General features: G+C 46.7%; 1 protein-coding gene across 1 annotated transcript in view; it reads left to right on the forward strand.

The window, feature by feature from the left end:
- Positions 1 to 14828, forward strand: part of EDEM3 (ER degradation enhancing alpha-mannosidase like protein 3) — a 217098-nt gene that overhangs the window by 68836 nt on the left and 133434 nt on the right. Inside the window, exons 3-6 of the mRNA XM_063940205.1 lie at positions 4371 to 4471; positions 4722 to 4761; positions 13525 to 13637; positions 13753 to 13906. Coding sequence (XP_063796275.1) covers positions 4371 to 4471; positions 4722 to 4761; positions 13525 to 13637; positions 13753 to 13906 — 408 coding nt within the window. The remainder of the gene's footprint in view (positions 1 to 4370; positions 4472 to 4721; positions 4762 to 13524; positions 13638 to 13752; positions 13907 to 14828) is intronic.

Genomic DNA, 14828 nt, shown 5'->3' on the forward strand with positions numbered 1-14828 from the left:
AAGGGGCGGGGCTATCTCCCTCAGCACAGCCAGCGCCATTTTCTCTTCACAGCTCCGCTGGAAGGATGCTCCCCAGGCTCTCCCCTGCAGTATACACTACAGAAAGGGTAAAAAAGAGAGGGGGGGCACATAAATTTAGGCGCAAATTGTGATATAAGCAGCTATAGGGGGGAAATTCACTTTGTGTATAGTGTATATCCCTCTGTTATATAGCGCTCTGGTGTGTGCTGGCATACTCTCTCTGTCTCCCCAAAGGACTTTGTGGGGTCCTGTCCTCAGTCAGAGCATTCCCTGTGTGTGTGCGGTGCGTCGGTAAGGCTGTGTCGACATGTTTGATGAGGACGCTTACGTGGAGGCGAGCAGGTGCCGATAAGTGTGATGTCGCCCCCTGCGGGGCCGACACCTGAGTGGATGGATATGTGGAAGGTATTAACCGACAGTGTCAACTCCTTGCATAAAAGGTTCGATGACGCAGCTTTGGGACAGCCGGCATCTCAGCCCGCGCCTGCCCAGGCATCTCAGAGGCCGTCGGGCTCAAAAACGCCCGCTACCTCAGATGGCAGACACAGATGTCGACACGGAGTCTGACTCCAGTGTCGACGAGGATGAGACAAATATACAATCCACTAGGGCCATCCGATGCATGATTACGGCAATGAAAAATGTGTTGCACATTTCTGACATTAACCCGGTTACCACAAAAAAGGGTATTATGTTTGGGGAGAAAAAGCAGCCAGTGACTTTTCCCCCATCTGATGAGTTAAATGAATTGTGTGAAGAAGCGTGGGGTTCCCCAGATAAGAAACTAGTAATTTCTAAGCGGTTACTAATGGCGTACCCTTTCCCGCCAACGGATAGGTTACGCTGGGAGACATCCCCTAAGGTGGACAAGGCGCTCACACGCTTATCAAAAAAGGTGGCACTGCCTTCTCAGGATACGGCCGCCTTAAGGGAGCCTGCAGATAGAAAGCAGGAGGCTATCCTGAAGTCTGTGTATACACACTCAGGTACTATACTGAGACCTGCTATTGCTTCAGCATGGATGTGTAGTGCTGCAGCAGCGTGGTCTGATTCCCTGTCTGATAACATTGATTCCCTTGACAGGGACACTATATTGCTAACCATAGAGCATATTAAAGACGTAGTCTTATATATGAGAGATGCACAGAGGGACATTTGCCAGCTGGCATCTAGAATTAATGCAATGTCCATTTCTGCCAGGAGAGTATTATGGACTCGGCAGTGGACAGGTGATGCTGATTCTAAAAGGCACATGGAAATTTTGCCTTATAAGGGAGAGGAATTGTTTGGGGACGGTCTTTCGGACCTCGTATCCACAGCAACAGCTGGGAAGTCGACTTTTTTACCTCAGGTTCCCTCACAGCCTAAGAAAGCACTGTATTATCAAGTACAGTCCTTTCGGCCTCAGAAAGGCAAGCGGGTTAGAGGCGCGTCCTTTCTGCCCAGAGGCAGGGGTAGAGGGAAAAAGCTGCACCATACAGCCAGTTCCCAAGAACAAAAATCCTCCCCTACTTCCACTAAGTCCACCGCATGACGCTGGGGCTCCACATGTGGAGCCAGGTGCGGTGGGGGCCCGTCTCCGGAACTTCAGCGACCAGTGGGTTCGCTCACAGGTGGATCTCTGGGTTCTGCAAGTGGTATCTCAGGGATACAAGCTGGAGTTCGAGACGTCTCCCCCTCGCCGTTACATCAAATCAGCCTTGCCAGCTACTCCCCAGGACAGGGAGGTAGTACTGGCGGCAATTCACAAGCTGTACCTCCAACAGGTGATAATCAAAGTTCCCCTCCTTCAACAGGGACGGGGTTACTATTCCACAATGTTTGTGGTACCGAAACCAGACGGTTCGGTGAGACCCATTCTAAATTTTAAATCCTTGAACATTTATATAAGGAAGTTCAAGTTCAATATGGAATCGCTCAGGGCGGTTATTGCAAGCCTGGAAGAGGGGGATTACATGGTATCACTGGACATCAAGGATGCTTACCTACATGTCCCAATTTACCCACCTCACCAGGTGTACCTCCGTTTTGTGGTACGGGACTGCCATCACCAATTCCAGACGTTACCGTTTGGTCTGTCCACGGCACCGAGGGTATTTACCAAAGTAATGGCCGAAATGATGATACTCCTTCGGAAGAAGGGAGTTATAATTATCCCGTACTTGGACGATCTCCTTATAAGGCGAGGTCCAGGGAGCAGTTGTTGGTCGGAGTAGCACTCTCTCAGGAAGTGCTACAACAGCACGGCTGGATTCTGAATATCCCAAAGTCGCAGCTGGTTCCTACGACGCGTCTGCTGTTCCTGGGTATGATTCTGGACACAGAACAGAAGAAGGTGTTTCTCCCGGAGGAGAAGGCCAAGGAGTTGTCATCTCTGGTCAGAGACCTCCTAAAACCAAAACAGGTGTCGGTGCATCACTGCACGCGAGTCCTGGGAAAGATGGTAGCTTCTAACGAGGCAATTCCATCCGGCAGGTTCCATGCAAGGATCTTTCAGTGGGATCTGTTAGACAAGTGGTCCGGATCGCATCTTCAGATGCATCGGCTGATCACCCTGTCCCCGAGGGCCAGGGTGTCTCTGCTGTGGTGGCTGCAGAGTGCTCATCTTCTCGAAGGCCGCAGATTCTGCATACAGGTCTGGGTCCTGGTGATCTTACCGCGGCTGCGTTTGACGGCATGGCGGTTGAACGCCGGATCCTGATGGAAAAGGGCATTCCGGTTGAAGTCATTCCTACGCTGATAAAAGCTATGAAGGATGTGACGGCAAAACATTATCACCGCATATGGCGAAAATATGTTGCTTGGTGTGAGGCTATGAAGGCCCCAACAGAAGAATTTCAGCTGGGTCGATTTCTGCACTTCCTACAGTCAGGAGTGACTATGGGCCTAAAATTGGGATCCATTAAAGTCCAGATTTCGGCCCTGTCTATTTTCTTTCAAAAAGAACTGGCTTCACTGCCTGAAGTTCAGACGTTTGTTAAGGGAGTGCTGCATATTCAGCCTCCTTTTGTGCCTCCAGTGGCACCTTGGGATCTCAACGTTGTGTTGGATTTCCTAAAATCACATTGGTTTGAGCCACTTCAGACCGTGGAGTTGAAATATCTCACGTGGAAAGTGGTCATGCTTTTGGCCTTGGCTTCGGCTAGGCGTGTGTCAGAATTGGCGGCTTTGTCATGTAAAAGCCCCTATCTGATCTTCCATATGGACAGGGCAGAATTGAGGACTCGTCCCCAATTTCTCCCTAAGGTGGTATCAGCGGTTCATTTGAACCAACCTATTGTGGTGCCTGCGGCTACTCGGGACTTGGAGGCTTCCAAGTTGCTGGATGTAGTCCGGGCCCTGAAATCTATGTTTCCAGGACGGCTAGAGTCAGAAAAACTGACTCGCTGTTTATCCTACATGCACCCAACAAGCTGGGTGCTCCTGCTTCTAAGCAGACTATTGCTCGCTGGATCTGTAGCACGATTCAACTTGCACATTCAGCGGCTGGACTGCCGCATCCTAAATCAGTCAAAGCCCATTCCACGAGGAAGGTGGGCTCTACTTGGGCGGCTGCCCGAGGGGGTCTCGGCTTTACAACTTTGCCGAGCTGCTACCTGGTCGGGATCAAACACGTTTGCAAAATTCAACAAGTTTGATACCCTGGCTGAGGAGGACCTTGAGTTTGCTCATTCGGTGCTGAGTCATCCGCACTCTCCCGTCCGTTTGGGAGCTTTGGTATAATCCCCATGGTCCTTACGGAGTACCCAGCATCCACTAGGACGTCAGAGAAAATAAGTTTTTACTCACGGTAAATCTATTTCTCGTAGTCCATAGTGGATGCTGGGAGCCCGTCCCAAGTGCGGAATTCTGCAATACTTGTATATAGTTATTGCTTAACTATAGGGTTTTTTGTTTTGAGCCATCAGTTTAATGAGGCTCCGTTGTTGTTCATACTGTTAACTGGGTATAGTTATCACGAGTTGTACGGTGTGATTGGTGTGGCTGGTATGAGTCTTACCCTGGATTCCAAATCCTTTCCTTGTAATGTCAGCTCTTCCGGGCACAGTTTCCCTAACTGAGGTCTGGAGGAGGGGCATAGAGGGAGGAGCCAGTGCACACCAGATGTAGTACCTAATCTTTTCTTTAAAGAAGTGCCCAGTCTCCTGCAGAGCCCGTCTATTCCCCATGGTCCTTACGGAGGACCCAGCATCCACTACGGACTACGAGAAATAGATTTACCGGTGAGTAAAATCTTATTTTCAGTATGTGCTGTATAAGTAGCAGTTCATTCTTTTTTAATTTCAATTATACTTTGTTTTATGCCGAAGACTTGTAAGAGTTCTAACTTTTTTCTTTTTACCAACCAGCGACACGCATATCCTGCTGATGAACTCATGCCTTTGACGTGTCGTGGTAGAATACGTGGCCAGGAACCAAGCAGAGGGGATGTGGATGATGCGCTGGGAAAGTAAGATCTTAAGGTTTTCACAATAAATGACTGAATTATTTCTTTGTCTTTCTACTTTTAAATTACAACTCACAATTATTCTAAGCAGTAAAAGTTTTTCATACTCTAACACTCTCTCTAGTTTTTCTGTATTTTTTTTTTTCTTTTATTTTGGAGTTTTGTTAGCAATATTTTTTTTTTTTTGTGGTTTTATTTTATGTGAACAGTGATGTTTGTAATATGTCTGTACTTTTTTTTTTTCCCTTTACAGATTTTCCTTGACATTAATTGACACATTGGATACACTAGTGGTAAATATCTGATATATTTTCTCTGCAAGCAATTCATCATATATTTCTATGAATCTGTTTTAAATCTGAATGTCTATTTTTTTTTCTTCCTTTTGTAAACGTGTTCTGTCATCTACCTGTACCTAGGTCGTATGCGTATCTAGCTAATCTATCTAGCTATCATCTTAAATTTGCGATAACATATCTGTAAATAAATCTACATTTTTAATTTTGGGGATGAACCATCCCACTCCTGCGGTTCTTATAATAATTCCTTATCCGGTTTACCACATAGAGGCTGAAAAAAATACACAATATGTTTTTATAGCATTAGCTGGCTACTGCACAATATCAATTTTAAACTTCGTGGTGTGGGTAGGTAACAATCCTTAAAATACAATCAGATTTGTAAATGTTTGGGTTGATTGCATTTATTGTACACTTCCAGCACAACAGAATGCGTGTCTGTGTATATGATGTGTGTCACTCATACCCCTTTCAGACATGCTCCAAATTCCCGTCATTTTGCACATGAACGCGTATCAACCCGGGAATTTGATATGTCTGAAAGGCACCGACTCTGGAACGTGATCTGGGTTGCCAACCCTGCAATTGACCAGGGTTTTTCCCAGGACTCGAGTCCCGGGAAGACAACCCGGCTTAGGTCTGAATGGTGCGACCTGGGATTTTTTCCCCAGGTCGCACCTGATTGGCAGGGCTGCCTGGAGGAGGCCAGAGTGAAGAGGGGGAGTGCGCCGGCTGCTGTAGTCCGTGCTGCTGTGAGTAGTTGAAGCAGCCAGCGCAGCCAAAAAACAGGCCTGTTGGAGAGTGTGTGTATATGTATATGTGTGTGTGTATATATATATATATATATATATATATATATATATATGTATGTGTGTGTGTGTGTGTATGTATGTATGTATGTATGTATGTATGTATGTATATATATATATATATATATATATATATATATGTGTGTGTGTATGTATGTATATTTTATTACATGTAAGACGTCTGTCTGTGTGTGTGTATGTCTTGTGAGTGCCGCCCGTTGGTGTGTGTATGGCTGAGTCTTCACGGTCTCATGGAGGGCACCCGAGCAGAATGTTTCTTTGGTCAGTGAAGTGAGTGCCGGCATAACGATTCTGATCTATCTATCTATCTATCTATCTGCAATTCAGTCGGCACTCTATGGTTTAAGAAATCACAACTGGCCTCCGTGCAGCGTTAGAGATGTCAGATGCAGTACTCCAAGAAGAAAACAGCACTGGACGCAATGTATATGAAAATAAGGTGTATTGCAAAAACGACAGCTGTTTCAGGGCAGCAGCCCTTTCCTCAAGTAGACAGCAACACCACCAACAAATGGACAAGACACACATACAACACTTACCCCACCTAAATACCCGCTACAGTGCTCCCCGCCGCCGTCTCTCCACGCGTCCTGGCTTCCGGAAGTGAAGCCTCCGGGTCACTTCCGGTCAGCGCGTCACTGGTTACCATGGCGAGCCGGTGTTTGCGGCTCACCTCGTCACCGCTGCGCTTCACAGGGTGCCGGCTCAGCTTCCTCCATGGCCAGGAAACTTGTGATCGGAGGGGGGAGGCGGTAATCTAATGCACATACAGTCTGACAAAATAGACAACAAAAGACAAATATTGTACATAGAAAACAAGCAACTGTATACAAACAGGTCACTGAGAAAGGACCATTAAAGTCCCTGCTGTGTAACCCAGGGGAATACCCAAATGAGGAAACCGGACTCCTAATAACTGGAAGCAAAGGGCTCAATAGTAATAAGCAATAAGCCTTAAACTATTGAGACTATATAAATAAATATAGAAGCTACATGGGTTCGCCCTCCTCAATACTTTTATGGAAACGCATATTTAATAATGGGCACATAATGCCTAACCAAGTGTGTTCCAATTAATCTTGTCGTTCAGGCCGCGAGGCCAAAACGTGTCTAATTTTAAAATCCAACGAGTCTCCTTCTCCAGTAGGATCCTAGCTCTGTCCCCTCCCCTCATGGATAATGGAACATGTTCAATACCAAAGTATTTTCTCTAACGTCCTAGTGGATGCTGGGGACTCCGTCAGGACCATGGGGAATAGCGGCTCCGCAGGAGACAGGGCACAAAAGCAAGCTTTTAGGATCACATGGTGTGTACTGGCTCCTCCCCCTATGACCCTCCTCCAAGCCTCAGTTAGGTTTTTGTGCCCGTCCGAGAAGGGTGCAATCTAGGTGGCTCTCTTAAAGAGTTGCTTAGAAAAAGTTTTTAGGTTCTTTATTTTCAGTGAGTCCTGCTGGCAACAGGCTCACTGCATCGAGGGACTTAGGGGAGAGAATTTCAACTCACCTGCGTGCAGGATGGATTGGATTCTTAGGCTACTGGACACCATTAGCTTCAGAGGGAGTCGGAACACAGGTCTCGCCCTGGGGTTCGTCCCGGAGCCGCGCCGCCGACCCCCTTGCAGATGCTGAAGATTGAAGAGGTCCGGAACCAGGCGGCAGAAGACTTTTCAGTCTTCCTCAGGTAGCGCACAGCACTGCAGCTGTGCGCCATTGTCTGTCAGCACACTTCCCACAGCGATCACGGAGGGTGCAGGGCGCGGGGGGGGGCGCCCTGGCAGCAATGTAGAATACCTGTATGGCGAAAAATACATCACATATAGCCCTTGAGGCTATATGGATGTATTTAACCCCTGCCAGACTTCACAATCTCCGGAGAAGAAGCCCGCCGAAAAGGGGGCGGGGCCTATTCTCCTCAGCACACAGCGCCATTTTCCCTCACAGAAAGGCTGAGGGGAAGGCTCCCAGGCTCTCCCCTGCACTGCACTACAGAAACAGGGTTAAAACAGAGAGGGGGGGCACTGATTTGGCGATATACATATATATTAAATGCTATATGGGAGGAACACTTATATAAGGGTTGTCCCTGTATAATTATAGCATTTTGGTGTGTGCTGGCAAACTCTCCCTCTGTCTCCCCAAAGGGCTAGTGGGTCCTGTCCTCTATCAGAGCATTCCCTATGTGTGTGCTGTATGTCGGTACGTGTGTGTCGACATGTATGAGGAAAATGTTGGTGAGGAGGCGGAGCAAATTGCCTGTAATGGTGATGTCACTCTCTAGGGAGTCGACACCGGAATGGATGGCTTACTTATGGAATTACGTGATAATGTCAACACGCTGCAAGTGGGTTGACGACATGAGACGGCCGGCGAACAAATTAGTACCGGTCCAGGCGTCTCAGACACCGTCAGGGGCTTGTAAAAACGCCCATTTACCTCAGTCGGTCGACATAGACCCAGACACGGACACTGATTTCAGTGTCGACGGTGAAGAAACAAACGTATTTTCCTTTAGGGCCACACGTTAAGGGCAATGAAGGAGGTGTTACATATTTCTGATACTCCAAGTACCACAAAGAAGGGTATTATGTGTGAGGTGAAAAAACTACTTGTAGTTTTTCCTGAATCAGATAAATTAAATGAAGTGTGTGATGATGCGTGGGTTTCCCCCGATAGAAAATTATTGGCGGTATACCTTTTCCCGCCAGAAGTTAAGGCGCATTGGGAAACACCCCTCAGGGTGGATAAGGCGCTCACATGCTTATCAGAAAAATATCCTAAAAAGTATACACACACATGCTGGTGTTATACTGTGACCAGCGATCGCCTCAGCCTGGATGTGCAGAGCTGAGGTGGCTTGGTCGGATTCCCTGACTAAAAATATTGATACCCTTGACAGGGACAGTATTTTATTGACTATAGAGCATTTAAAGGATGCATTTCTATATATACGAGATGCGCAGAGGGATATTTGCACTCTGGCATCAAGAGTAAATGCGATGTCCATATCTGCAAGAAGATGTTTATGGACACGACAGTGGTCAGGGGATGCAGATTCCAAACGGCACAAAGATGTATTGCCGTATAAAAGGGGAGGAGTTATTTGGGGTCGGTCCATGGGACCTGGTGGCCACGGCAACTGCTGGAAGATCCACCGTTTTTTACCCTAAGTCACATCTCTGCAGAAAAAGACACCGTCTTTTCAGCCTCAGTCTTTTCGTCCCTATAAGATATCTGCCCAGGGATAGAGGAAAGGGAAGAAGATTGCAGCAGGCAGCCCATTCCCAGTAACAGAAGCCCTCCACCGCTTCTACTAAGTTCTCCGCATGACGCTGGGACCGTACAGGACCCCTGGATCCTACAAGTAGTATCAAAGGGGCACAGATTGGAATGTCGAGGCGTTTTCCCCCTCGCAGGTTCCTGTAGTCTGCTGTACCAATGTCCCCCTCCGACAGGGAGGCAGTATTGAAAACAATTCACAAGCTGTATTCCCAGCAGGTGATAATAAAATTACCCCTCCTACAACAAGGAAAGGGGTATTGTTCCACACTATAGGGTGGTACTGAAGCCAGAAGGCTAGGTGAGACCGATTCTAAATCTGAAAAATTTGAACACTTACAAGGGTTCAAATCCAGATGGAGTCACTCAGAGCAGTGATAGCGAACTGGGAACAAGGGGACTATATGGTGTCCCGGGACATCAGGGATGCTTACCTCCATGTCCCAAAATTTGCTTTTCTCACCAAGGGTACCTCAGGTTCGTGGTACAGAACTGTCACTATCAGTTTCAGACGATGCCGTTGGAGTGTCCAAGGCACCCCGGGTCTTTACCAAGGTAATGACCGAAATGAGGATTCGTCTTCAAAGAAAATGGACGACCTCCTGATAAGAACAAGGTCCAGAGAACAGTTGGAGGTCGGAGTAGCACTATCTCAAGTAGTTCTACGACAGCACGGGTGGATTCTAAATATTCCAAAACCGCAGTTGTTCCGACGACACGTCTGCTGGTCCTAGGGATGATTCTGGACACAGTCCAGGAAAAGGGTGTTTCTCCCAGAGGAGAAAGCCAGGGAGTTATCCGAGCTAATCGGGATCCTCCTAAAACCAGGAAAAGTGTCAGTGCATCATTGCACAAGAGTCCTGGTAAAAAATGGTGGCTTATTACGAAGCGCTTCCATTCGGCAGATTTCACACAAGAACTCTTCAGTGGGATCTGCTGGACAAATGGTCCGGATCGCATCTTCAGATGCATCAGCGGATAACCCTATATCCAAGGACAAGGGTGTCTCTCCTGTGGTGATTACAGAGTGCTCATCTTCTAGAGGGCCGCAGATTCGGCATTCAGGATTGGATGCTGGTATCCACGGAGGCCAGCCTGAGAGGCTGGGGAGCAGTCACACAGGGAAAAAATTTCCAGGGAGTGTGATCAAGTCTGGAGAATTCTCTCCACATAAATATACTGGAGCTAAGAGCAAATTTGTAATGCTATAAGCTTAGCAAGGCCTCTGCTTCAAGGTCAGCCGGTATTGATCCAGTGGGATAACATCACGGCAGTCGCCCACGTAAACAGATAGGGCGGCACAAGAAGCAGGAGGGCAGTGGTCAAAACTGCAAGGATTTTTCGCTAGACGGAAAATCATGTGATAGCACTGTCAGCAGTGTTCATTCCGGGAGTGGACGACTGGGAAGCAGACTTCCTCAGCAGGCACGACCTCCACCCGGGAGAGTGGGAACTTCATCGGGAAGTTTTCCGCATGATTGTGAACCGTTGGGAAAGACCAAAGGTGGAAATGATGGCGTCCCGCCCGAACAAAAAACGGGACAGGTATTGCGCCAGGTCACGAGACCTTCAGGCGATAGCTGTGGACGTCCTGGTAACACCGTGGGTGTAACAGTCGGTGTATGTGTTCCCTCTTCTGCTTCTCATAACCAAGGTATTGAGAATTATAAGACGTAGAGGAGTAAGAACTATACTCGTGGCTCCGGATTGGCCAAGAGGGACTTGGTACCCGGAACTTCAAGAGATGCTCACAGAGGACTAATAGCCTCGGGAGCTAAGATGGGATTTGCTTTCAGCAAGAACCATGTCTGTTCCAAGAGGAACCGTGGCATCTGCCTCTAAGAAAGGACCTGCTCCAGCAGGGACCTTGTCTGTTCCAAGACTTACCGCGACTGCGTTTGACGGCATGGCGGTTGAACGCCGGATCCTAAGGGAAAAGGCATTCCGGAAGAGGTCATACCTACCCTGGTCAAAGCCAGGAAGGAGGTGACCGCACAACGTTATCACCACATGTGGTGAAAATATGTTGCGTGGGTGAGGCCAGGAAGGCCCCACGAAAAAATTTCAACTAGGTCGATTTCTGCACTTCCTGAAAACAGGAGTGTCTATGAGCCTCAAATTGGGGTCCATTAAGGTTCAAGTTTCGGCCCTGTAGATTTTCTTCCAGAAAAAAATTGGCTTCAATTCCTGAAGTCCAGACGTTTGTCAAGGGAGTATTGCATATACAGCCCCTTGTGTGCCTCCAGTGGCACCGTGGGATCTCAACGTAGTGTTGGGATTCCTCAAATCATATTGGTTTGAACCGATCAAATCTGTGGATTTGAAATATCTCACATGGAAAGGGACCATGTTGTGGCCCTGGCCTCGGCCAGGCGATTGTCAGAATTGGGGGCTTTGTCTTAAAAAAAAGCTCATATTTGTTTTTCCATTCGGACAGGGCAGAACTGCGGACTCGTCCCCAGTTTCTTCCTAAGGTGGTGTCAGCGTTTCGCCTGAAACAACATATTGTGGTGCCTGCGGCTACTAGGGACTTGGAGGACTCCAAGTTGCTAGACGTTGTCGGGGCCCTAAAAATATATATATATATATATATATATATATATATATATATATATATATATATATATATATATATTTCCAGGACGGCTGGAGTCAGAAAGTCTGACTTGCTGTTTATATTGTATGCACCCCAAAAGATGGGTGCTCCTGCTTCTAAGCAGACTATTGCTCGTTGGATTTGTAGTACAATTCAGCCTGCACAGTCTGTGGCAGGCCTGCCACAGCCAAAATCTGTCAATGCCCATTCCACAAGGAAGGTGGGCTCATCTTGGGCGGATGCCCGAGGGGGTCTCGGCTTTAAAATTTTGCCGAGCAGCTACGTGGTCAGGGGGGAACACGTTTGTAAAATTCTACAAATTTGATACCCTGGCTGAGGAGGACCTGGAGTTCTCTCATTCGGTGCTGCAGAGTCACCCGCACTCTCCCGCCCGTTTGGGAGCTTTGGTATAATCCCCATGGTCCTGACGGAGTCCCCAGCATCCACTAGGACGTTAGAGAAAATAAGATTTTACTTACCGATAAATCTATTTCTCGTAGTCCGTAGTGGATGCTGGGCGCCCATCCCAAGTGCGGATTGTCTGCATTATTTGTACATAGTTATTGTTACAAAAATCGGGTTATTATTGTTGTGAGCCATCTTTTTTAGAGGCTACTTCATTGTTATCATACTGTTAACTGGGTTCAGATCACAAGTTGTACGGTGTGATTGGTGTGGCTGGTTTGGGTCTTACCCGGGATTCAAGATCCTTCCTTATTGTGTACGCTCGTCCGGGCACAGTACCTAACTGAGGCTTGGAGGAGGGTCATAGGGGGAGGAGCCAGTACACACCATGTGATCCTAAAAGCTTGCTTTTGTGCCCTGTCTCCTGCGGAGCCGCTATTCCCCATGGTCCTGACGGAGTCCCCAGCATCCACTACGGACTACGAGAAATAGATTTATCGGTAAGTAAAATCTTATTTTAAGGAACTAAGAGGGTGGCCTGCGTTTTTAAAATGCCGGGCCACCGGCTGGTCAACAGGTTTGCCCTATATATATAACGTGACATTAGAGTAGCCTGGTCTGACCTGGCTGCCAGGGCAGACCAGGCTTATGTCTGAAAGGGGTCGACCCGGGAATTTCCCAGGTCTCAGGTTTAGTGTGAAAGGGGGTCCCGGCAAAAACCCGGGATTTTTCAGAGGTGGAAATCCCGGGTCCTATGTCTGAAAGGGGTATCACAGTGTTTCTCCTTTCCTTTTTAAAAATATTTGATTGCTTCCTGTTTCTTGTTCTGTATATCACTAACCTCATTAACATTCTAACACTACAAAGAACTGCCTATTGGAGTATCGTCCTCATGTCATATACCCTACCCACTTCCTTATGTTAATAGGAATCCATCCAGTTGCAAACTTGCTCTGTCCTTCTTAACCTAAAAACCAATATATTGTAATTTTAGGAAGTAGAGAGCTTGGAGCTGGATACTGGAGTGTCTACTTTGTTGTAGGTAGTGGTAGCAGAGTGATTATGCTTTATTAGCAGTGCAGGTTGCTTTGCAGTGCATACTTACAGCATGACTGACTAAATAGCTGGTGCTGCTTGTCAGAAATCTCATTGGTAAATTGATATTATTTGTAAACACGGACAGCTGGAGACAATTGCTGAACAGGAACTTTGCTGTATTCAGGATAAATACAAAAACAAATTGAGCACAAAAAGGTAGCAGGAAGGCATTTCTGCCAGAACAGGAAGTAAAAAAACTTCTCACAAGTAATACCTTGAACTCTCACTGCCTGGATATCATTTACCTTCCTGCAGGAATCTGTTATCTGTAACTAGCAACGCTTTAGGTGATATGAAATCTGTTGTAACTGTAGTGTCGGCCTGTTAAAAGGTTACTGATAGGTTTTGTTTGGAAGTTGAAAAAGCAGTGTTTTGTGATAAGGTAACACTATACATTGCATAAAATGTGTTCACGCGTTTGATGCAAAGTTATGGGGTCTTTTGGCCCATACGTTACAATTACCAATGTAAATTTTATCATGCTATGAAAAATATGGTAATTATCTTTGCTTTCTGTATTGTAATTATGATGTTACCATTTTATTTTTTTAGGTGCTTAACAAAAGCCAGGAATTTGAAGATGCTGTTAGAAAAGTAATTAATGATGTAAATTTAGATAATGACATTGTGGTTTCTGTATTTGAAACAAACATTCGAGTTTTGGGGTAAGTATTATTTGTTATGTGTACCTCCTACTTTTTTTTGTGACGCTGTTTATTTATTTGTTTATTTTTTAATGTTTTTTTATGGGGTTTTTTTGTTAATTATTTACATTGCCAGTGGTCTACTTGGGGGACACTCCGTTGCCATCATGTTGAAAGAAAGAGGAGAGTGGATGTTGTGGTACAATGATGAACTGTTACACATGGCCAAAGAGCTTGGCTACAAACTCCTTCCAGCTTTCAACACTACAAGTGGCCTTCCCTATCCAAGGGTAGGTTAAAGTATCCTTAGCACTTTATTGTATATTATATTATAAATCTAGATTTATTTTACTGCAGATTTGGTGCCTTTTTGATGAAATGTCGACATGTATTAGATAGATAGGTACAAAAGGTTGACTAGTTCAAAAGGTCACCATGACAATGGTTGACACCCACCTTTTTTTGGGGGGGTGGGGTTGCATATTTTCCCAACCTTTGCTTAATTTACTATTCTCGCGGTTTACGATTGTGGCGAGCACCACAAAAAACTTAAACTTGTGTCGACCATTTCTATTTTTACCTTTCTCTTACGTCCTAGAGGATGCTGGGGACTCCGTAAGGACCATGGGGATAGACGGGCTCCGCAGGAGACATGGGCACTTTAAGAAAGACTTTAGATCTGGGTGTGCACTGGCTCCTCCCTCTATGCCCCTCCTACAGACCTCAGTTTGATACTGTGCCCAGTGGAGACTGGGTGCTTTTCAGAGAGCTCTCCTGAGCTTTCTGACAGAAAGTATATTTGTTAGGTTTTTTATTTTCAGGGAGCCTGCTGGCAACAGACTCCCTGCATCGAGGGACTGAGGGGAGAGAAGCAGACGTACTTCTGTGAGTTTCAAGGCTCTGCTTCTTAGGCTACTGGACACCATTAGCTCCAGAGGGATCGGTACGCAGGTCTCACCCTCGCCGTCCGTCCCAGAGCCGCGCCGCCGTCCTCCTCACAGAGCCGGAAGATAGAAGCTGGGTGAGTATGAGAAGAAAAGAAGACTTCAAAGGCGGCAGAAGACTTCATGATCTTCACTGAGGTAACGCACAGCGGTGAAGCTGTGCGCCATTGCTCCCATACACCTCACACACGGCAGTCACTGTAAGGGTGCAGGGCGCAGGGGGGGCGCCCTTAGCAGCATATAAACCTCTTTCTGGCAAAAATAGACA

The sequence above is a fragment of the Pseudophryne corroboree genome, chromosome 9, assembly GCF_028390025.1.
Source record: "Pseudophryne corroboree isolate aPseCor3 chromosome 9, aPseCor3.hap2, whole genome shotgun sequence".
Taxonomy (NCBI): Eukaryota; Metazoa; Chordata; class Amphibia; order Anura; family Myobatrachidae; genus Pseudophryne; species Pseudophryne corroboree.